This window comes from Dendrobium catenatum, unplaced genomic scaffold (assembly GCF_001605985.2).
Source record: "Dendrobium catenatum unplaced genomic scaffold, ASM160598v2 fragScaff_scaffold_1157, whole genome shotgun sequence".
Classification (NCBI taxonomy): Eukaryota; Viridiplantae; Streptophyta; class Magnoliopsida; order Asparagales; family Orchidaceae; genus Dendrobium; species Dendrobium catenatum.
The window spans coordinates 131,082-155,612 of NW_021319619.1; the positions used below are offsets into that span (position 1 = coordinate 131,082).

The window sequence follows — 24,531 nt, forward strand, 5'->3', positions numbered from 1 at the left end:
TAAATCTTAGGTACAAAGGGACTTTAAGGTGTACATGATATGGATAGACATCAGAACATCTAACATAAGTCTAACCACATTACATATATGAGGTTAATTTTATGTGCATCAACATTCCCTAATTTGCATCAACATGTGAATTCAGATCCAGAAAGAAGGCCTAATTAGCTAATACTCTGCTTAAGCATCCAAAGGTGCTAAAAAAATCTAAGTTCTAATTGTCGGGGAAGAAAAACACTTAAGCGAACATAAAAAAGGAAGAGAAAATTTAGCAAAAAGAAAGAATATCAAGATTTAATATGGATAAACCCAAAATTAGAAAAAAACATCATGTAGCGCCAAAGTATCCACTATGAAAATATGGAGAAATTTGTACACATCTCTTTCTCTTTTACTCTCTCATACCATCTCCTTATCTCTTTCCACTCCTGCTCCATTTTATACATGAACTAACAAAGAAAAACTACTCAAAACCACTAAGGGACTCAAACCTTTATAGAAAACTGTCCTGACTACCTTGCAGTGCTTGGTTTGGAGTGTTGCAACGCTCCATTCTCTGTCCCCAATTTGTCTGACAGCACTACATCACCAGGTCTAGAGAACTGCAGTGCTTCACTCTTTGTCTTCTGCTTGATTCATAACGTTGCGGTGCTCCACTCTCTGTTTGCCTCCAACCAGACAATAAAGTGTCGTAGCGCTTGGGCACAAAATGCTACAGCGTTGTACAGTTGTACAGAAAAAAAAAAAATTTTCCATTGGTTCAAAGCACCTGAACCCAAATAGAGGGAGGACCCTTTGCAAATCCCGATAACCCAGTGAGCTCGACTGATGGAATTGAGGCTCGAGCCTGCAGTATAACTCGATTAATCGATACAATCAAATTCCACACAAAACTAACACTAATAGTGACTTTTTGCATAAAAAAGTGCCAATGCCATAGAACTCATCTCCTATGAGAATGAAGCTAACACATAAGATCCAACTACTAATTACATTTTTTTCCCTATTTAACTTAACTTATTATATGATGTGATGTATCACTTTATTGAAATATGTATAGAGATGATCATTTAGTTTATCTCATAATCTATGCTTATCCGTTCGGTTTATCAGATTATTGAGATAGATTTTTGTGATAATCAGATTATTGAAATATGTTTCTTATGATTCATCTCATTGCTTATGGATGAAAATTATACTTAAAAATTGATAAATTTTTAAGTCATTTAAAGTAAGTAAAATTCTTTAAAGAATTTTAAATATATTTCATAGGTGAGATATCATATTTTTCATTTTGGTGAGATAATATTACTAAATGTACATTAATTTTATTTTGTTTGAACATATGATAGATAAGAAATCACATTCTACATAATTTTTTCATTTAATAAGAACTGATTAGATATAAAAGTACTTCAAATAATAATTAAATTGAAAGCATAAAAATTAATTATTTTGGCAATATCAATTATGAAGAATGAATTTCTTTTTCATTAAATTTAAACACCAAAATTTTAAAGTCCCTATATTTAAAATATTTTATACCCACTTATAATCACATCAAACAACCTCTTAGTTATTATTCTCTCATTTAGGAGAATTTATTATGTGTGGACGTCGAACGTCGTTGAGAGACCAACCATAATGTGTCACGTCAGTACTGCGGTTCGATACTGCTTGATACCACTCGACACCATGGCTCGGTATTGCTGATGTGGCTCATTCTCATTGATCTCTGAATGTAGAGCTACGATCGGCGTCAACATAGAATAATTTATCCTTATTTAAGGATCTTCTCAATAAGATATCACTACTTATAGTTGAAGAGAAAGCACTTGATGCCATGGTCTATTCTTTCAAGAGCCTATTGCCCAAATAAGATAAAGGAAGCTAGTTAAATGACAAGGGGCCATAGCTAGGAGAAGCCAAAAGAATGAAAGAAGAAGAGACCAAAAGGAAAAGCTGAAAAATAATAAAATGATAAACAAATTGAGGTTCTTTTCAAAATGTCATATTCAAATTTTCATTAAATATTTATATATAACAAATGATCATTTGATCTTAAAATAATTTGAATTTGGAATCCGAATAAGCTTAAAATCATTCAATTTGATCTTAAATTGTGCTCAAATTTAGCTCAAAGTTGAGCATTATCTTGTTATGGATTCACTTCATCGGATTAAAATTCAAGCCAGATTTGACTCATCAGTTTTTCTTTAGCTCAAACTTAAAATTATGGCTAATATTAAATTATAAACTCCTCTATAATCACTCAAATTTTAAATATAAAAATCTTTGTTACCAAACATCACCGGCCACCAACAACGCCGCCACGAGCCACTACCCTCACCAGCTGTTGCTGTTGGCCAGTACCGCCGTTAATGTCGGCCACATACCACACCCTTTTTGTACTTAACATTATATTTATTTTATTTCAAATCAAATAAAAAAATAATAATCTCATATATTTCTTTTACACTCATCCATACAACTACCAAATATTCTTTTTATACAACATTTCTTTTTCAGCCAACCCAAGAGTCTCTAAAATAACGTTATAGACTTAGCAGATTATATTCTTTCCAATTTTTAAAACTTGGTGGTTACAAAAGTTGGGGGCAATAACTCCAATAAGATAAATAAATACAATAATAAAAAAAAAGAAGTAGATTAACAACAACATGGCAAGAAGTAATGCAAATAAAAATAAAAAAAAATAAGAAACTTAAAAAGAAGAATATGTGACAACTGACTTAAAATTTTTTGATTCTTCCATAGATTTGAAACTATTCCAAAGATATCCAATTTAACTATATGTTGTATACCATTTATAGTACACAGTCTCAAATTATGATGATTTCAGCCAAGCTGCCAACAATGTCTCTTGTTTCAAGCTTTGCTGGCAAAGAGCTATAGTAGACCAAATAGCAGAACTGTTTATAAAGGCAAATCAAGTTTTGATAGGTCATCAAATTATAATTGATGCTCACTGTACAAAAAGAAGCCAACCATGTTCTGTTAAAGGTTGTTGGAAGCATGTTTCATTTAAAACAAGGCATCAACAAGATTCTCCATCAATTGCACACATCATCATACTTTCAGGCTTAAAATATCCTTATTGCATGGAGCTTCTGTTAATACAGGCTCTGTTCCTGAGGGTTGATGTATGTAGTCTTATTTCTGCATTCATAGAAAAACTATTTTTGTACATGAAAATGGGGATCTCCATAGTAGGAGAAATTATTCTGTGCAGACATCGGACTGAGAGAATCGTCCGAATTTGTTGCGCTTTTGCTGCCTTTTTGCAAAAGGACAGCAAATATTCAATTATGAATGCTTTTTTACTGCCCTTTTGCAAAAGCGGAGCAAAAGAACAGTAAAAGCGCAGCAAATCCGGACGGTTCTCTCCGTTCGGTGTCCGTACATAATAATTAGACCCATATTACACTAGAGGCAACTTAATCATTGCTCTCTAAAATGGCTCTCTAATTTGATTAAACTAAACTAAACTCTCTCTATTTTTGCCGTTATATTGCATAAATCGCCAAATTAACGGTAATTTGAGCATGATAAGGTAGTTAGATGTTTGCTCATATATCATCATAAATTTTTACATTTATTGATACAATATTAAAGTTTTGTAATTATGTGTATACTAACTCTATTCTTCTAATCCTTACTAACATAAGTTGATGTTAACTTAGGCTTCATTTGAAAATATTTTTTTATTGCTTCTTAAAACAGCTTTTTAGTTTAAAAATTAAAATTTTTATACTAGAAATATGCTTTAAAAAGCAGTAAGAAAGCTATCCCAAACGCAACCTTAAAAAGAAAAGTTTATTAATCTAAGAGTGTATTTCATCTCATGCTTTTAGAAACGCTAAATTTGTGTACACTCCTTAATTTTTATTAATTAAGTTTATTAATCCTTAATAAATTATTAGGGGGGTATTGATCCATAATCAGATGCATGGAATACTTGTAAAATCATTTTAAAATCAACAGAACTTTTTCTATGCTGAGGACTGGAGTTCCCAATAACTATGCAAGAATTAGAATTTCTTTCTCCTTAAAATTTCTCCAAAAATAACAAGCAATGGTCTTCCTACCACCCTTTCCACTCCTAAAACCCTACTTCAACCAGAGTGGCAGAGTTCAGTTCTTCGTCATAGCACTAGCTGCACTGCCACTGCTTTTGGCTCACTATCGCTACTACAGTATCACAAGCTGCTACAATAGATTAGTTTCAGTGCTACGGCCTGTTATAGTTACATTGTTGCTGAACTGTTGAGTAAAGGCAAGGAGAGATTATTCTGTGAAGACACCGGACACAACTTATTGTCCATAGACGAATCCGGTGCAACCACGTCATCCATTACCGAGCTCGGTACCGAGCAGTACCGAGTCGCAATACCGAATAGGGGGTGATGTGGCCCATTTTCATTGGACTTTGGACGGTGTTCGGCATCCACAGAATAATTCATCCAAGGCAAGAGGGGAAATAGAACAAGGGTTGGATTGCTTTCATTGCAAAAATCACGACCATTCAGAAAAAGGTGGTCTCTTAATGACTCACATTAGAGAAAAAATATTCATGAGGCTAACCCCACGTAGTAGCGATATTAAAATCAATATAGGCACAATTTTTTTCCACTTTGCATGTCATATTCTTTAACAAATAGAATGGTCAAATCCATCAAAGATTTTCCAAATCTTTGTCTTCTTGTCTCTTATAATTACACAAATTTTCAAATAAAGAAATATGGAATGTTAGAAGCTAGGAATAGTAAAGCGATAAAAGTGGGAGTAAGCAAGATAAGGAAGAAAGGCCAGTTGTATTTAGTTGGAGGAAGTGCAGGTGCCATTTGGATGTTCTTCCACTTGAGAATGAAAAAGATGGAAGCTTTTGAGAGCTCCAAATATTCTATGTAGGATTTGGATCCCAAAAAGAGAAGGATATTGGAATCAAATCATTATGTTTTTGTTCTTATTCCTTAATCATTTAGTTGATTTGTACAATAAAGTTCAAATCAATGAAAGTCTGAGTATAATTTCTTTAATAGATAATGACCTGCAACATATTTGTTATATTTTTTATTGAGCATGAAGAATCATAATTCCATAAAGGATAAGTAGGCTTACAAAGCACGAGGCATTTTGTAAATAAATAATAGTTAGTTGCAATAAGTGTTTGTCAGTATAGCATAAAAGATTGAAAGCAATTGGTGATCCTTTCAAGTGATAAAGAAGTGCATGGTGCACTACAATAATATGATGATTATCTATTTGCCCTCGGATATAATATACATGGTTGCGTTAAGTTTGAAAATATGACAATTAAATAATGGAAAATGTTGAAGGCCTGTTTAGTTGAATTCTATTTAGATAATAATATTATTATCTACATATTAGACTGGTCCAATCGGTCCATCCTGGACCGGCTTTGTTTTATTGGAGGCGAAACAAGAGTTCCGCTCCCTCTACGTGACTTCCAACAACCAGCTTTTATGAAGGGATTAATGTTGTTTAGGAGGGAAAATTCAAAGAGGGATTGCTTAGGGGTTAACTTTATTTTTTGTATGCATTAAGTAGGATATTTTCCCTAGGGTTAGGGATCTTTGGTTTTTGACTGAATTGAGATTGTTCTTAGGTTTGTTTGGGCTCTAGTTAGCGGCTAGGGATTGGGAGAGCCGAATCTTCCTCTAAAATTGAAGATCTATTGTATCTTGTTTGTTTTCTTTCATCTTTCATCAATAAAAATATTTCTCAAATAATGTTTGCACTTTGTTGAAATTCCAATTTAAGCCAAGTTCTCCTCTCTTTCTACTAGTGTTTGTGTTAGACCGACTCTTGAGGAGCCAGCTGAACTGGTCCCACCTAGAATCGCAGTTCGGATCATTCTATGCAGAATAACCTGCTCGATGTGGTGTGGGGGGGGGGGGGAGGTGAGGCATTAATTAAGAAGGATTTGGGATGGAAAAATTCAAATTCTATGGGTTGTTTAGGGAATTGTTGTTTGCTTTTGCTTTAAGTAGTATTTTATGTTCTAGGCTTTAGGGTTATGAGGATTTTTTATGAATTTGGTGTTTTCTTATGGTTTTGCTTAGGCACTAGTTTTTGGCTAGAGAGAAGAGCAGGATCTTCCTCTCCAATTGAAGATCCAACTGTATCTTACTAGTTCCTTTCATTCACTATCAAATCAAAAGTTTTCCCTCCACTAATTCTGTGTTTTTCTCTCAAAAACTGCTTGGAAGCGTGCTGGTTTTGTTGATTTATGCAGCAAAGTTTCATATTTTCTTTTATTTCCTATCAGTTTCCTATCACAATGTTATTCAAATAAAGATGTTATCTTGTAAGTGCAATATAATCTCCTCTTTTACCAAAAATGTAATATTAACTAGAATAGTTAACCATGATCAAGGCTCTTTCTTTTAATTTTCCTCATTTAGTCATTAAGATTGAGGCAACCTAGATCGCATGTATTTGTTCAATATTAATACCATATAAATTTTGACTTCTAATGATTTCAAATTGCTTCAATATGAGAGAGAACATCAAAACAAACATTTCTTATTATAACAACAGGACATTATATCAAAGAAAACATTGGAAATCAAATGAATGAAAACAAAATCAACATTTACTAAATCAAGTTTTCTATCTACAAGTAACCAAATGAACTCCTCAAGATGCATGTTAGTCATCCATATTAACAGTAATAGAGTAGAAAGAGCAACAAAAAAAAGTATGGATTAAAAAAAAAAGCTAACTTTTATGTATATCATGGAAAGCTGTTTACAACTACATTATGCAACATAACCTTCTACATTATCTTTGAACACATGACAAGCCCTTCTTACCAACACTAAGACAAAACAGAATACTGAAAACAAGTTTATGCCAAACCTAGCCATCGATTAAAAAACATGGTGATTAAGCAACAGTATGATCTCCCAGGATAAGCTGCATTGCAAGATATTCATGGATCCCTATGAACTGCACAGCAAACTAAATGATTTTTCATCTCAAGTGACATCTTCAAGCATTCTGACAAGTCCACCCCACTAATTGATGGCAACCACTTGAAGGACTGAAGAAGCTGAGCAAGCCAGAGGTGAACTGTTGCCAAGCCCATAGCCTTCCCTGGACAAACCCTTCTGCCTGAACCAAATGGCGCCATCCTTAAATCAGATCCCATTATGCTCACATGATTTGTCAAGAATCTCTCTGGCTTAAATTCATCAGGATCAGACCAAATAGATTCGTCGTGGGTGATCGCCCACATGTTCACCATTGCAGTGGTGCCTGCAGGAATGAAGTAATTACCAACATGAACATCATGGATGGCAAGACGAGCCCAAGACAGGAGAGGGCCTGGAGGATGCATTCGGAGAGACTCCTTAACTATGGATTGAAGATAATGGAGGTTGGGAATGTCGGCATCAGAAACAACCCGGGACTTGCCGACATAGGCATCAATCTCAGCTTGAACATTGGCTTGGATGTCTGGGTGCAGTACCATTCTTGCCAATATCCATTCCAAAAGAATAGCTACTGTATCAGTTCCTCTAAATATCATCTCCTGAAATTAAGCATGTTCATGCAAGGTGACTCTTAGGACCCATCATTAATGCACCAAAATCAGAAGCATTGTTGTATTGACATGTTTTTCATAAATGACCAAAAAAACATCAAGTGAAAAGGCCAAAAAATTAGGGGGTGGGTTAGTTTTTTGTCATAAGCCATGTAATGTTAGCTACTTGGTTTGGTGACATCTTGAGTTAAAAATGTTATAAATGACATTTAAGTCTTATTTTAACCCACAAATACTGAGATATCAAGTTATATTCATAATTGCTACTTGATCATTCTAGAAAACATCACACTATTTAGATTTCGTTTGGGACGGCTTTCTTACTGCTTCTTAAAACATCTTTTTAGTTAAAAAAAATCAATTTTTATACTAGAAAGCTACTTTAAAAATTAAAATCTTCAAAAATTATAATCCATAACTATAAGTTGAGTTCATATCAAATGAGCCAACAAGAATAAGAAAGTTGAATTGAAGAAAGATGCATAGTATACAGTAAAATAAAGTGGGAAAAAAGAAACCTCACCCAGAGAATAGCAACCATGTCAGAATCAGAGATCTCCTCCTTCCCCAAATCAAGCAACACATCCACAAAGTCCCCAAACCCATTAATCCTTCTTCTCATTTTATGCTCTTCTATAATCTTCCCAACAAACACATTAACCTTTCCAACCAAAATCCTGGACCTTCTCCTCACACCCTGCAAATCCATCCACCGAAAAAGAGGCAAATGGTCAGCCCAATTCAAAATCCCAAGAAGTTCATACCCTTCCCTCACCATCTTCTCCAGCTCAATCCCCTCACCCTTATCAAAATCAATTTTTTTGCCAAACACACTCATCATAACATTATTCAAAGCCCCAAAATGCAAAACCCCCTTCATCTCCACCTTCCCCTGCTTCCCCATCAAAACTCTAACTTCCTCCACCATCCATTCCCCAATCTCCCGCCGGCGATCACCAAAAGCCTCAATACGCTGCGGACAGAAGAGATGCGTGGCGGAGATTCTCCTCAGATTCCTCCAATACTCACCAAATGGGGCAAATCCCATTGCGCGTTGGAAGAGAAGCTCGCGGGCAGATTCCTTAACTGGACGGTCAGCAAAAGCGGAGGAATTGAGAATCTCTTTGGCAGTTTCAGGGTGGCTTGAGATGATAAAACGGGAGAAGCCAAGAGAGAAAGCCATGAGGCGGTTGGCGGCGAGAGAACTGGAGAGAGCGGCGAGGGCACGGTGGGCGGTGGTGGAGGAGAGGGCGACGGCGGCAGCAAGGGAGCTGGGGCCTGGAATGTGCGATCGGTGAGTCCATGCGATGCCTCCAGGAAAGAAAAGAAAGGCAGCGGAGAGGAAGAGGAGGAGGAGATGGAAGGAGAAGGCAGTAGTGTTGGGGAGGAGGAGAACGAGGATAGAAGGGGAGTCGTCGGCGGGGGGAAACATTGGCGAGTTTTGGAGGAGTGGAAGAAAGATGAGATTTTGGGTTGTTTTTATGGAAGAGTTGGGAAAAAAATGAGATTTTTGACGGTTGCCGGCGTATTCTTGGAAGAGAGCAACGGGGAGCAAGAAGAGAACCAAAAGGCGGGACTGAGGCGAGGGAAGACAGAGAGAGTGGTGGACGCTTAAATAGGCCGTCGAAGCTGGGTTTGAGCATTAATCACTGTGGTTGGTTTCACCGTGAAGATTTAACTGTAGTTAAGTAGGAAGTAGAGGTGGTTAATGTGACTTAACAGACTTGCCCTTGGCATTTGGCATGAGAAAAAGAAGAAATCAGGAGATAAATGCTCATGATTTACTGAACAAATTTTAAAATTATTAAATTAATTGTAATATGAGTTTAATATATAAATAATTAATAAAATTTTATATTATATTTAGCTCAAAATAAATTTATTTTTTTTAAGACTTCATAGGACTTAAATTTATTTCTTATGATGAGTGTGCACAGTATTGCTTTGCGGGCAGCTGTTGTATTTCTTAATACGTCTTATGAAAATTTACTTAATCGGCCTTTTGACATGAAAAACTCAACGACATCAAAAGTGATCCAATCCAAATACAAATGAGTACAAATCAAGCACTTGAAGTATGATAAAAAACTATGGGATGTTGATTGTCGGATTAAAAAAAATTAAAATCTTGCATACATATAGTCAAATCAAACAGCTTGATAAGACGAATCAAATGAACCTAAAATCATGCAATTTTGAGATTAGAAAAACTCTTATATGCTAAATGAACATTATCTGAAATATGGATTGTCTAATAGAGTGGACGAGAAAAATCCAACAAGCCCAAGATCACCTAATTCCGACATCACTAAGGCCTTCAAATGTCCAACGAACGGTACACGAACGAAGGGTTCAATATCGGCCGTCCATTCAAACCACTCCCTATTCACCCACGATCTCACACCTATTTACGAGCTATGCCATTCCAGAAAAACTATAAACATAGCCCTCATTCTACACAAAGGGGACAGAAGTGAAGATAGAGAAGAAGAAGAGAAGAAGGAGGAGAAGGAAGAAGCTCCTCCTCGACCACCGCCAGAGCTCTTCCTGCCGCATGAAGACGCCGGAACTCTGCCGGATTTTCGGGAAACGCCGAGAATTTGCAGAACTTTGTAACTTTGCGAGAAGTTGATTGTAAATTGATCGTCTTGATTTGTAAGACGGATCAACCTTTGTACTTCAAACAAATACTAGTGGAACTTTGCAACTGGGCGAGGCCCCGTGGTTTTTTCCCTCTTTCGGGTTTTCCACGTAAAAACCTTGGTGTCCACTTCTCTTTTCTGCTTGTGTGATGAATACTCGTACAACGCTCGGACGCGAATTTACAAACTCTACCGCCGCGTATATTCTAGCACGTACACAACAAATTTATTTCTTATCATGAGTGTGCACAGTATTGCTTTGCGGGCAACTGTTATATTTCTTAATATGTCTTATGAAAATTTACTTAATCGGCCTCTTGACATGAAAAACTCAACGACATCAAAAGTAATCCAATCCAAATACAAATGAGTACAAATCAAGCACTTGAAGCATGGTAAAAAACTATGGGATATTGATTGTCAGATTAAAAAAAATTAAAATCTTGCATACCTATAGTCAAATCAAACGGCTTGATAAGACGAATCAAATGAACCTAAAATCATGCAATTTTGAGATTAGAAAAACTCTTATATGCTAAATTAACATTCTCTGACAAAGGGTTCAATATGGATTGTCTAATAGAATGTTATGAAGTTTTAGTTAGATTTACTAGAATGTTTATATTAAAATATTATAAATAAACTCTCATTCTCCACATAAAGATGACCTAGACTTGAGATTGGCGAGATCTTACACATTTGAAGAACTTTAGAGCTCTACCCAATGTTCGGCACTAATGATCAAGGTGTAGTAGTAGGATGATGATGGTCGGGGCAACATCAATTGGATAACGATGGTCAGGTGGCAAAAGTTGGGTGACATCAACCAATAAATGACATTTTAGCTATAACAGATGGCCAATGGTGATTAATGATGGTGTTTGTTGACATCGATCATCAGGTAGGGATCTCTAGTTTTCCAAGCTATCTTCAATTTCAAGTTAAGGTCCAAATTTCTTTTTATATAAAGAATGATGGTCTATTTATAATTTTTTTAAGTGAAACTTTGATAAATTTAACCAAAATCACAAAATATTCCGTCGGATGGTTTTTGTTGATTCCCTTGATAATAAAACCTTTTTTTTAATATGTTAATAACTTCAAAATTGAGTTATTTTAGGCTCATTGGATTTCTCTCATCAAGGTGCTTATTTTAACTATATGTACATAGGACTTAAGAGGTTATTTGGTCTTTCAATTAATGTTACAAAATTTCTAATTATGCTTTAAGTGCTTAATTTTAGCTTGATTGGGCTATGGTTGGAGCACTTTTGATTTTGTTGGATTTGCCTCATCAAGAAATCTAGATCGATTATAATTTTGGTGTAATTGAAGTTCATAGGGTCATGAATTTACTTACCAAATTTTTTAATTCATAGTACATTAAGATTCATGTTTAAATGGAAGGAATTTTTTTTTGTGTGCATATCAATTGTCTTTTATTTTCATAAGTCAAAATCTGTGTCAACCTCAAATATGTTGAGTCTTTAAGAAATTTATGATTTAAAATTATAATTTAAGAAAAATCACCACTCATGGCTATGAACATAATAAATTACCTAAATTATAATTTGACTATTCATTTAAATTGGCATGTCAACTAGAGCAAAAATTGATTAAAAAATTACCCTAAATTTCTCAAGTTTGCTAAAAATTAGTTATAGAGGCTCAATTGAGCTAAAAAAAATACTAATATTGGATCCAAAACATTGAAAAATGGTATGGATCCTAATTGTTAAGGCACAAAATTGAACCTATACATACTTGATAAGACTACGTCCGCCTAACTGACCAACCACTATGTCTGCATCAACATGCCTCTCTATAGGCATGTCGATATATATATTTTTTCATTTTTCTTCTAATGTATAAGGTAATGTTTTGAGCGATTTTTTATTAAAAATATATATATTATTTTTAAATTAAGCCATAAATGCTTCAAAAAGCTATCAAAAAATTGCAAATTTTTTTGAGACATGTTTTAGAATTTCTAAGAAAAAACTACAACTCTCATTTCTTCAAATAGAAATAGTCTGCATTGGGGAGGGGGAAAACTCACATTCTAAATTGGTAGGCTCTCTTTTCTTCTCTTAAAAAGGGTTAAACAATATAATGTATAGGAAGATTGTATTCCCCTTTTCAGTCTCCAATATTTTTCTATAAAACACATCAAATTATCTTCTATAAGTATAGTTACGGGAAAACACAAACTCCAATGCTCGCTTTATAAATCTTGGTTTCTCCTCTTAAAAGAGGTTCGCCACTATCATATATAGGAGATGTATAATTCCTTATTTGCAAGTGTTGGTACTCTTTTCTGTAGAGGCTTGATACTATTCCAAATAGATGATGCACATTCTTCTCTGAAAGTCTATAATACTACTCTATTAGGAGTATCGAACTATTATGCATATGCATAAATGTGCCAAAGATTTGTCTTTGTCTTTGACTGATCATCAGACAAATTTATCATCACATCGTTGATGTAGCAATCAAAGATGTTAATAAGGAGAGCTTGATTTTTTCCTTGATATAGATGTTGAGTGCTAAGTAGTGATGATAAGGAACCACTTGTTGAAAGCTAAGGAAACAACTGAAGATTTTAGAAGTCTATTAAAAAAAAAAAAAACCTAATGAATAGTTTGTTTACACCATATAGATATGGTAACTCAAAATTTGGCTTTGAAATAATATTTCTTATTTATTTAACCTTTGAATGTATGCTTCTTTATGTTTGTATAAATATAAAAACTTAAAGTAATGTCTACAATTAAGGTGTTGGAAGTAATAATAATTAATAAACTCTCAATCTTTGTGTAATAGGAATCTATATTTTTAAAAGCTTAGCCTTTGAAAATTGAGTTATTATAGACTATTTTTTTAACATTTAAGTGTCTTAATGACCACAAAATTGAGTGATATTAGACTTATTGAATTTCTCTCATGAAGACATTCTTTTTGACATTAAGCACTCAAAATTTAGAGACCATTTGGTACTTTAATCTATGTTGCGAAATTTCCAACTACGCCTTAAGAGCTAGACTTGAGCTTATTTGCGCTCAAATTGAAACACTTTTCATGTTGTTGGGTTTGTCACATTGATAGGTTCAGATCAACTAAAAACATTCAAATTCTTACAACATCAAATCTAAATATATTATAAAATTCAAATTCTTACTTATCTTTATTCTAAGTAATGCATATAAATTTATCAAGAATAATAATCATCAATAAAAATGATTGTGTTACCCATTTCTGAGGTATGATTTTTCACTTATCAAAGATAATACTATTAGTTCTCTACTAATCATAGATTTCTATGGTATTTTTCATGTTTGACATTTTTCTATATTAGAAATCAGAACATATTTCAAAATTGCTAATTCATTAATTTTTTTAATGTAAGGAAATTTAACATGTCCTAATATGCCTTGTCATAATCTATACACTCAAGAAGAAGAATTTTCATTCATAGAATCAGAAATGCTTAATGTAAACAAATCATTGCTAAAGCTTCATTTCACCACAAAAAAAATCTCTTTTTTAGGCTTCATTTGGAAGAGCTTTTTTATTGTTTCTTAAAATAATTTTCTAAAAAACGGCTTTAAAAAACCGTAATAAAGTCGTACCAAACATTCTGTCTTCTCATAAATCTATACACTCAAGCAAGCACAAATAAAAAGATTATTCATTCACTGAATCAGAAATGCTAATGTAAACAAACCATTGCTGAAGCTACATTTCCCCAAAATCTAAATTTAATAGTACTAAAAAAAAAATTTCAACAAAATTACCAATAAATAATGATCAACTAATAGACTTTTTAAGTTTTTTTTCCCCGAAAGTTAAAGGTTTAATTTTTTTTTTTTAAGTTAAAAGGTTTAATTAAATATGCTTTTATAGCAATAAAAACACAAGAAAAGGGAAACGAACTGTCGCCCTTAAGTGGGGCCCCTAAGCACCGGCTGCGGGTACTATAGGCGTGGGTGGCCCGGTAGGTCGGTCGGTGTTTAGGAACCGCCAAGCGTGCTCGGGAAAAGCCCGAGCGTGGCAGCAAACAATTCCTCGTCATCAAAGAGAACAAACCAGATAAGGAACAACATATTTCAATAAGAGTCTACAGATACAGATGGATTAATCAACTATTTTTCCCAATCATCCATCAAGATGTCTCTCACGAAAGACAAACTTCCCACAAGAAAGCAATATTATAATACTACACAACAGAACCAAAGATAAAAAAAAAAGAGGTAATCAGCGAAAAATTTCAGAGTTCTTCTTCTTAAGTTTTGATGCACCAGTTCACAACAAAGGATAACAAACCCTTCTAATTTGTATTGTCCAGGAGAAACTCGCCCAAGATAAGAATCACTTGGTTCCATCACCGAAGAGATAGCCAAGAGAGGAACCCCCGCCTGGAGCTGCATGGACTTTGGTTGAAGGTCGGTCCTGCACAAGCAAAAAGCTACGGTCACTTTGAGAATCACATGTTGAAAGTGTCGTCATGTTAGAGAATGTTAGAGAGTTAGGGCATCTCCAATCGAAAATTTCATTCTTCACTCCAAAATACAGTGAAACTAAAAAATAGTGTGATTCATCTCCAATCGAACTCCATTTTGCGCCCGGATAACCATCTTTCTCCTCAGCACGTTTCTTCGGCAAATCCGGTAGAAACAGAAAAATAGCGCAGAATATTGACGTCGCACTGTTCACCTACAACTAAATACTGGAAGTTTTGCCCTTCGGCTGGAGCTCGCAAGCGACGCCATTCATGTGTTTGGAGTTCGGTTGGAGAAGGCCGTGGAGAAACAGTTTAAAAACTGCAGGTAAGAAATAGGAAAACAGATTTTGGATAGAGAGATGCATACAGTAATGAAATTTCCATTGTTTTGGCCATCAGCTCGAAAGTAATTGTTTGTGACATTTCCTGGGATGCCAGCGGGAATCTGCTTGCTGTTATCAACTGGTGCTGGATTTGCATTGCGAGCAGGGTTTGTGTTGTCAGTAGCAGGTTTGGGAGCCTCACCACCCCCAAATAGGTAGCCCAAAGAGCTCTGCCCCCCACCACTGCTCACGCCGCGACCCATTCCCACTTAACTGGATATCCGCCTGCTGCTCTACCTGAACAAGTTTTCAAGCTCAAATGAAATAAGAACGCATCAGAGATCATGAGAAGCTACAATATTATAATGAAATGCAACTTAGGCTTCGTTTGAGACAGACGGCTTTCTTACTGCTTCTTAATTTTTGTACTAGAAAGCTGCTTTAAGAAACAGTAAGAAAGCTGTCCCAAACGAAGCCTTAAGTTCTGTTTTGTTAGAGAGGCCAGCTAGATATTCTAAAGCCAGAAACCTACATATTATATTAGAGACAACTTAATGACCGTTTCAGACCACACATTTCTTTTAATACTTCCACTTCCTCGATATTTAACTTGGCTGTCATTGACTTAGGAACCCAAAATTAAATTCATAAAGCATAGTTGGTTTCATTATGACCTTGTTAGATTTATCTGTCTTCATAATATTCTAGTAGTATTCTTGAAGCATCTTTTCCTGTTGACCACACCAAGCATTGATCCCAACCATTGTCTTCATCTCATTCTCTCATGCAATAAATCAAATTCATGCGCATTTACATTTTAGTGATAGTCAAATTCATTCTTGTATTGCTTAAATCATATATAATTGAAAGCATCTTAAAATTTTTCATTGCACTTTATATGTAATAATAATTTGACCTGGCACAAAAATCATTTCTTTACAATTTTTTTTGACAACAACAACAATAACAATATCAAGTCTTTATCCTACTACGTGGGGTTGACTAAATGAATCATTTTTCTCCATTGTGCCCTATTAAGAGTCAAATTTTTCTTTAAATCTAATAAAAAGGTCATTTCTAATAGTTTCTAACTAAGCTTTTTTAGGTCTGCCTCTACCTTTCATAACATAGAATTAATCTTTCGATATAAAATCAAATTACTTTTCTACCACAAATATAAATTTTATGAATCTTTCCTTTGTAATATGATCCTATAACTTTTTTGAAAGGCTCATAAGTTTGATTCTCCTATCATTACCATAATCTCAAATGTTTCTTTTGTTCTTATAAACAAGCCAAAAAATTTCTTTTTTAATAATTGAACACCCTCTCAATTTTGTGCATTTCATTAACTATAGAACTCCCATATCTCTAATGACTCTCCAACATAGGCCTAATTCTAGTTTATGTTCAAACAATTTTTTTGGAAGTAAACAATTTTTTTGGAAGTAAACTTCCCCTTTTTTAATCAATGTTTAATATGCTTCACAATTTTGTTTCATTTTGCTCCTTTAACAAACCTTACCTACTCAAGAATTGACAAGCAGCTCAGCATATTTAATGTGCATTGAGAATAATTGAATCAATTATGAACACATTAAACTTTATGTATACTTAGAAGTAAATGAAAACACATGATATTCTAATTTGCCAGATTGGATGGACATCAGCAGCTGGCCGCGAATAATCTCAAACAATTGATCATTTACTTTCATCCTATTTCATCCTACTGCACTACGTACTAACCTAAATTAGCAGATTTTCATGATAGGAACATCAGCTAACTAAAACTTTGAGAGCAAAAGTCATAACTAGTTGATCTAAAATCTGCCAGAACATTAAAAAACAATATTTCTTTCTCTAGGGCGATTGAACAGGTCTAATACGCAGATTAAGGTTTTGTTTGGGATGATTTTCTTACTGCTTCTTAAAGCTGGATTTTTGTACTAGAAAGCTGCTTTAAGAAGCGGTAGAAAGCCGTCCCAAACAAAGCCTAAAACCCACCCATCAGAAGTATATCAATGGCTTCAATATACTTGTAACATGTTCCTTTTATTGCAAGGCAAATACATTCTATTAGTATCTGATCATATGCTTCCCTAAGCTGAGCAAATCACCTGAATTTCTTTCATTGCTCTTTATATTTACATTAATATCCTTGACACTAAAATACCTTCATAGTAGTTCTTTCTAGCATAAAATCAAATTAGATTTTTAATACCAATATCATTATTCACAATTTTTGTTTCATTACCCTTCCTCATAACTTTACTCTATGCCCCATAAGTTTGACTCTCCTATGGTTACTACAATCCTAAGATTTTTCTTTGTTTTTACAAATGAGCCAAAATTCTTCTTCCCCATCAATTTAACGCTTAAATCATTAGGATTTAATTAAAAATATCTATAAAATACACTACTCAAATATCTCCAATGAATCTCCTACACTAAACAAATAAAATGCTCAGAACCTAACTCTTTCTTCAACTTCCAGCTTTTTTTCAAAGCTAACTTATCTTTACATTTGTAGTCAATCTATACCATGCTTCATAATTTTGTTCATTTAGCTCTTCCATAAAAACTTTCCCAACTCTACAATTAACTTGCCATGTTGGTCAAGTTAATGCCTATTGAGAATAAGTTATGAACAAATTAAATTGTGTATATACTTATGGTAAGTAAATAAAATACATGAAACTCTAGTACCAAATTAGCCTAGTCTCGTATGGTGCTACAAATCACCTCAAATAAAAGATTCTTACTTTCATCCTTAATATTATCCTAAATTCCTATACCCTCTTTGTCAAAAAGAGAAAGCCAGGCCAATTATGTTGTTTTTTGAATACGAAGGAGTCAAAGCTAATTGATATATTGTCTACGAGATTATAATAGAAGAATCTAACATCCGCAAGTAGGAGACCAATAAGGTCTAAGAATACTCAAAATTAATTCATACATGACCCATTTCAAGCTAGTTGCCCATCTCAACTCAACTATAACACATTAAACTATTGGGGATGAACCAGAATGACACATGGGAAAATTAGAGAACAATGTCTATATCCAAAGTTCATCTTTACTCTTAAATTAAAAAGGAAAATAAGCTAATCAAATTATTAAGGAGAAAGAAGTCACAAATGATTGATATATTGTCCACCAGAACATAATAGATCAATTTCCATCCGCAATTAGGGTAAGGGTTCCAAAATCCAGTTATTCGGATCTGAATCACCAGCAAAGATACAACATCAATCTTCCATCTTCAGCAAGTATGAACGATTAGTTTAAAGAATAGTCAGATTAAAGAGTGTACTGACCAAAGTCAAAGCTAACCAACCATCTCAACTCATTCATACTACATCACAATAATTGCAACTGGGAAGTAACAGATTGATAAACAAGAAAACAAGTGAACACTCTATGCATGGCCAATAAGCGAAAAGGAACAAATCATAAACTGATCTTAAGTGGTAAGCTGAAAAACGAGATCAAACTCGATATCCGTCAAAATATCAATAAAAAAGCTGAATACAGCTCCGAACCGAGACAAACCCTAAGAGAATCCGCCTCCTGAGCAAAGCCCGTGGAGGAAAGAAACAAAAACGGGCAGATATGGCAAATCTAGGCTATCGAAGGCACGCTAAGGTAAGGGTTTCTCACCTAATGTTATTCAAATCAGAATTACCGGCGGAGACAAAACATTAATGTTCCATCCGCGAATGGATCACCGATCGGTTCTAAGAGCACGCAAATTAAAACGTATACCAACCAAATTTGAATCTGACCTAATGTATGCAACATCACAATAATTGCAATGGAGAAGAAACATATTGATTCACAGGGATGACATAATAAGTTCTGCACTATCTGAAAATAAGCGAAACGAGATAAACCAAAGATCGGTCTGAACAGGTACGCTGTAAAATCAGATCCAATTCAACAACAGTCAAAATTTCAAAATCTGCAACGAATGAAACCCCAAACGAAGCAGAAGCCCTAAAAGAGCCGGCTTCTTCAGTTAAAAAATCCCAACTAAAACAACAACATAAACAAGAAGAAATGACAAATCTAGCCGATCGAAAGGCCGATCCAGAGACCTAGAAGTAGATTAAGGCAAGGGTTTCTCACCTCTGTTTCTGCCGATCGGAATCGCCGATGCAGCTGATAAGAGAATGTGGGAGATGTTAGAGTGGGTTAGCTACAGATTAACCTATTTTTATAGCGTTTAAGCTGGTGGAAGAATCCGAACCAGGCCCAACTATTTTCGCATATACCTTATCAAAATCATTTATTAGTGTTGTCCCCCTTATCATTTCGTAAATTTAGGCAATTGTTAGTGAGATGAAATATTATGCAAAAATTTTATAAGGGCTTGTTGGATGATGAAATTTGAAAATTTAGACCTTTATGCTCTAAAATAAATATTTTACAAATGGTTTATTTTCATCATTATTTAAAAATAAACTATTCTAAAATGTATGAGATTTATCTCCATTTTGCTATCATATTTTTTTTCAAATGATTTGTGATTATCTTTTTTTAGATGAAATTTTAATTTTTCTAGTGTTATTATTTTTTTAATTTCTTATATTTCTATAATTTGATTGCTTTCTTTAATTTCATTGTAGAAATTGGAAGAGTCATGTGGCATAAGGGTTGTCTTCAATAGATCATTTGTTTTTTATTGATCATCTTCATTTGAGGGGAGTAGATCAGAGAGCAAGAAGTTCACTATAAATATTAGTGCTAGCATCAAGAGTAAGAGTTGATGTCGACAATGTTCATTGACCTGTAGGTAATGACATAAATTAATGTTTTTAGCAACAACATGTGATGAATTTTCACAACATCACCATAGCTATGCATTAATAGTTAGAGTTTCATAGTTGAACGACGATCAAAGAATCATAATAAGGTGATAGTGTTTAAAGGATCATATAAGAGTGTAGTTTTTGGGGGATCATAGTCAAGTAAGATGATTGGAGGATCATAGTCATGTGACTATGATCGAAGGACTGAAGTAAGATGATTTTGGTAAGAGGATCATAGCTTAACGATGGTGAATAGAGGCCCGAGTAAAGTGATGAAAGTCAAAGGGCTATAGTCGAGCAACAATGGTAGTAGTGCAATAATGGTAGGAGGATTGTAGTCCAGTAATGAAAGTTGGATAATTGGAATATTGTAATCATGTAGCGTTAGTTGAATGATTATAGCTAGATGATGGTGATTGTACGACTGTAGTTGAGTGGCAATGGTTGGAGGATTAAATTCAGACATGTAATAGCTCAAAAAAGGGGGAAGCTGAACCGACCTGGTTCACTCACATTGTCTCACACCCCATTAAGGCAATCCCACACCTTTAAGATTGAAATCGAGACTTAGGGAATGATTTGTGCGCGCGCACGCGTGAGAGAGAGAGAGAGAGAGAGAGAGAGAGAGAGAGAGGACGTTATGCGGCTTGTGAGCGGGAAATTGAGGGCATGGTTGTGCTCTTGTTGGCCTCCTATGGCATGTGATGCGCTAGCAATGGAGATGAGTGGCCATGGCGTGCTCGAAGGCTTTGTGGTTCAGTAACTTTACTATTAGATGACTTTGTTCACTCAAGCTGTAGGAGAGGAGGCTGAGTGAAGGAAAAAAGGGGGATAATCAAGAATATCTCATCTTTTTTTCCTTTTTTAACATCATCAATTTCTTCATCAAAATTTGAATTAGGTACACTCTAACACCAAATTTGCTTTAAACTTTTATAGTTTTTTTCTAGGTGGATAAATGTTAGTTATTTTTAAAATCTAATGTAATTTTTTAGAGGTCTTGAGATGAATCATGCATAAAATAAATATTTCTGATGTTTTGTGATTTTTTTTAGCATTTAAATTTTTATTTCAACAATTAAATTGAGAGATTAGTGGCATATGATTTTATGTTGTCTTTGTTGTTGTATTTATTTAACCATATAGATTCAATATTAACTTATCATGTGTAACAATCAAATCTATAATGTAGTAGACATTGGCATATAGTAATACTTGTACATGTATATTTTTAAACTAGTTCTAAAGCTACGATTAGTAGAAATTTATGTTAGGGGAATTTAATTTTTACTATTTAGGAGAAGCTATTTTATGCATTGAGGAAATTGATTACATGCGTGTATATGTATTTTAGAGTTAACATTTAAATAGACCTTTATGAGAATTGATTTTTAAAGAATTATCAAATATTTCATTAAGTCATGGTGAAAGATATTTATATGAGAGGTCTTAAAGAAACATTAATATTTGAGATTAATTATGAAGAATAAATTAAGGAGCATGGTAAAAGCTTTGATAAAAAATACATTTAATAGATTATTTTTATTGGTTAATATGATGATGTGCCATATATTGAATATATGATTGATTTGAATTCCTATGAATTTAGGGTTTGTGTAATTTCATGTGTTGGAGTGATAGGGATGACATCATGATTGAAATATTCAACAGTTGATGGTTTTTATTTGGTAGGTAACTCTTTACTTAGTAAGAGATAAATATACTCTTCCTTGCTAGGTGCTTATCCCATGCTACTTATTATATGTTGATGATATATGGTAGAATGTGCTAATTCATTCACAGTATTTCAAGTTATCATTTTGACATGATCTGATAGTTTGCGTTACCATGTTTATTGTTTGATAGTTTCCTAAATAGTTCATGTACTTTATTCTTATCATTGTGAATAACAATTAAAGATCAAAAATATGAATTATCTAATATATATAACTGAGCTTAAATGTGTTATGACCTTTACAAAAAATTATTGCTGTAATATGATTTGTAATGTAATGGGGATCATTGAAGAAGATACAAAGAACTCAAAACTAGAGAACTAATTCCAAAAATAAAATTTTATGTCATATTGTCCTCTAACACTTTTATATAATAGAACAAAAGAACTTTCTAGAAAACAAATATGAAAATAGGTAAACTATTCCTAAGATACACCGTATCATACTCCCCATGTATCAAAAGAATTCAGGTGCAGGAGTAGGGGCGGATGATGGGGTCACAACAAACTGATAGATTGAGCCATGTGTTTTGAGTAGAGCGTGCAGGGGGGGCTAAATGTGTCACATCCATTTGACATGGAAGTGCAGGTTGGAGACATGTAGGCAGACAACCACATGGGTGCGAGGGGAATCTTAATTGTATCATTGTTTGACTATGATCCTTTAGATCACCATTGCCGGAATACGGTCCTTCAGACCACATTTTCTCAACTAAGGTCCTCCCGACCACCGTCACTCAACTATAGTCATTCCAACCACATTCGCCCAACTACGATCCTTTTGACCTCCGTCGTCTACCGACTACTGTCCTGTGAGACCTCGTTCCCTTACTGTTCCTCTCTGATTTGGATTTTTCCTCTCAGGATCGTCCAGGACGATTTTAGATCGTCCAGGCCGATCGGCACTGTAGAAAATATCGGCCTGAGAATAGTTCTGGGAGTCGTCCAGGCCGATCGTTTTTGGTCTGATCGTCCTGGGACGATCTAGCGATCGGCCGGGCCGATCCGACTAAGGATAAATGAAAATCTGGTCGTTTTGAGGAGAGAGAAAATCATTTTTATAAAATCAGATATTTTGAGGAGAGAGAAAGAGAAAGGGAAAAAGAGGAAAACCTGGTTTTGGAGGCCGCGGAGCGCTTTTCGTCCGACGCTGCTGTTGGAGAAAGTGTAGATCTCGTGGTAAGGACTCCGAATCCTATTTCTGTTTTCAAAGATATTGAGTTTTGACCGAGTTATGATTTGTTTTGTGTTTTCGTAGTCGACTTTTCGACGTGATTTGGATTTGGCACAACTTTCACCGCACAACTTTTGATATGTTATAGATATGATTATTGCACACGATTTGACTGTATTCTACGAAGATTTTACCGGTCGGAATTGATTCTACGCGATTTTAATCGAATAGAAAATTATCGGGACTTGATTTGATTTGATTTCTATAGGGCAATAGTCTTATATTGATGTTATGGATCTTCGTCTGTAATTTGGAAAGATTTGGAATTTGTGCCTTTTTGCAGGATTTTTGTGTAAATTCGACCGACTGCCGTTACGCTGCCCGATTTTCGTATGATTTCCGAATTTTCTGGAATTGATAGATTGAATTGATATGCGTAAGATTTGAATGATTGCATCGTATGGATTTCTTGATGTGCATGGAATTACGGATTTACTGTATCGTACGGATTCATTGATTTCATTGATTGATCATTGAGCATTGATTTCATTGACTATTGATCATTGATATTGATATGGACATGGACGTCATAGATTCATAGACTCATGGATACCATTGATTCTGCATCGGACATGGACATGGACGGCATAGATTCATAGATTCATTGATACTATTGATCCTGCATTGATTTGACTCGCTGCTATTGATTTATCGTATTTCTTTTCCGATTGATTTGATCGACTTGATCGTATAGACTGGATTTGATTGATTGATTGATTTGACGGATTTATTGATTTTATTGATTTATCGTATTGCATGATATAGATACATTGAATTGACTAGACGACACGATTGATTGAACTGATAGTATTGATTGATAGACACTGCTACGATGAATAGATATTGGCTTCCAGTCACTTACTGATTTGATTTCCGCTGTGCAGACTTGATTTCATTGACTCTGGATTTTCGTATTGCATAGACTCATTGACCATTGATTGACTTGATTTTATATTAACCTGCATATTGATAGCATCGCCGTGCTTTGATTTCAGTTGTAGGCTTTGGTGACCTGGTGGGCTTTGTAAGCTCATTATATGTGGTTTAAATTTTCAGGTCCGAGCAAGGCAACTGGAATGGAGTTCGATCAGAATGTCAGACGAATCCTTTCACTATTTGATTCTGGGGCATCACATGTCCTTTCAATCACTGTCGCTCAACTACAGTCTTTTCGACCATCATCATCCGACTATGATCCTTTCGACCACCATCACTTGATTACGGTCTTTTTAACCATCATCACCCAACTATTGTCCTTTTAGTCTCCATTGCCCATCTACTACAGTCCTTCCGGCCACGTACCATCACCCGACTACAATCCTTCTGACTATCGTCGCCTGACTACAGTCTTTCCGACCACCATTACATAACTATGGTCCTTTTGACCTCCATCATTTGCCAATTATAATCTCTCTGACCTCCGTCGCCCACTGACTATAGTACATGAAACCTCTATTGTTTACCAACTAAGGTTTCTCGAACCATCGTAGCCCACCGACTATGATCTTACTGACCAAACAGACAGGCTGACATTCTCTTCAAAATAATTATCATCTCATTTGATTTTTCCCAATGCTCTCGATGTAATAAACTCTATATTATGTAGACTTGCTCCATTGCCCGTCTACTACATTCCTTCCGGCCACCATCACCCGACTACAATCCTTCTGACTATCGTCGCCTGACTACAG

The 24,531-nt window shown here is 34.8% G+C and overlaps 2 protein-coding genes across 2 annotated transcripts; both read right to left on the reverse strand.

Annotated features, from left to right (window-relative positions):
- Positions 1 to 6,752: 6,752 nt before the first annotated feature.
- LOC110103275 (cytochrome P450 78A5) lies at positions 6,753 to 9,174 on the reverse strand. The gene is made up of 2 exons (XM_028698824.1): positions 8,118 to 9,174; positions 6,753 to 7,582 (listed from the first exon to the last, which is right to left on the reverse strand). Exons 1-2 carry the CDS (start codon positions 9,024 to 9,026, stop codon positions 6,980 to 6,982), a joined length of 1,512 nt encoding a protein of 503 aa, XP_028554657.1. The 5' UTR covers positions 9,027 to 9,174; the 3' UTR covers positions 6,753 to 6,979.
- Positions 9,175 to 14,319: 5,145 nt separating this feature from the next.
- On the reverse strand, positions 14,320 to 19,336 carry LOC110103279 (protein SPIRAL1-like 1). The gene is made up of 3 exons (XM_020831933.2): positions 19,189 to 19,336; positions 15,105 to 15,357; positions 14,320 to 14,685 (listed from the first exon to the last, which is right to left on the reverse strand). Exons 2-3 carry the CDS (start codon positions 15,321 to 15,323, stop codon positions 14,605 to 14,607), a joined length of 300 nt encoding a protein of 99 aa, XP_020687592.1. The 5' UTR covers positions 15,324 to 15,357; positions 19,189 to 19,336; the 3' UTR covers positions 14,320 to 14,604.
- Positions 19,337 to 24,531: the final 5,195 nt, after the last annotated feature.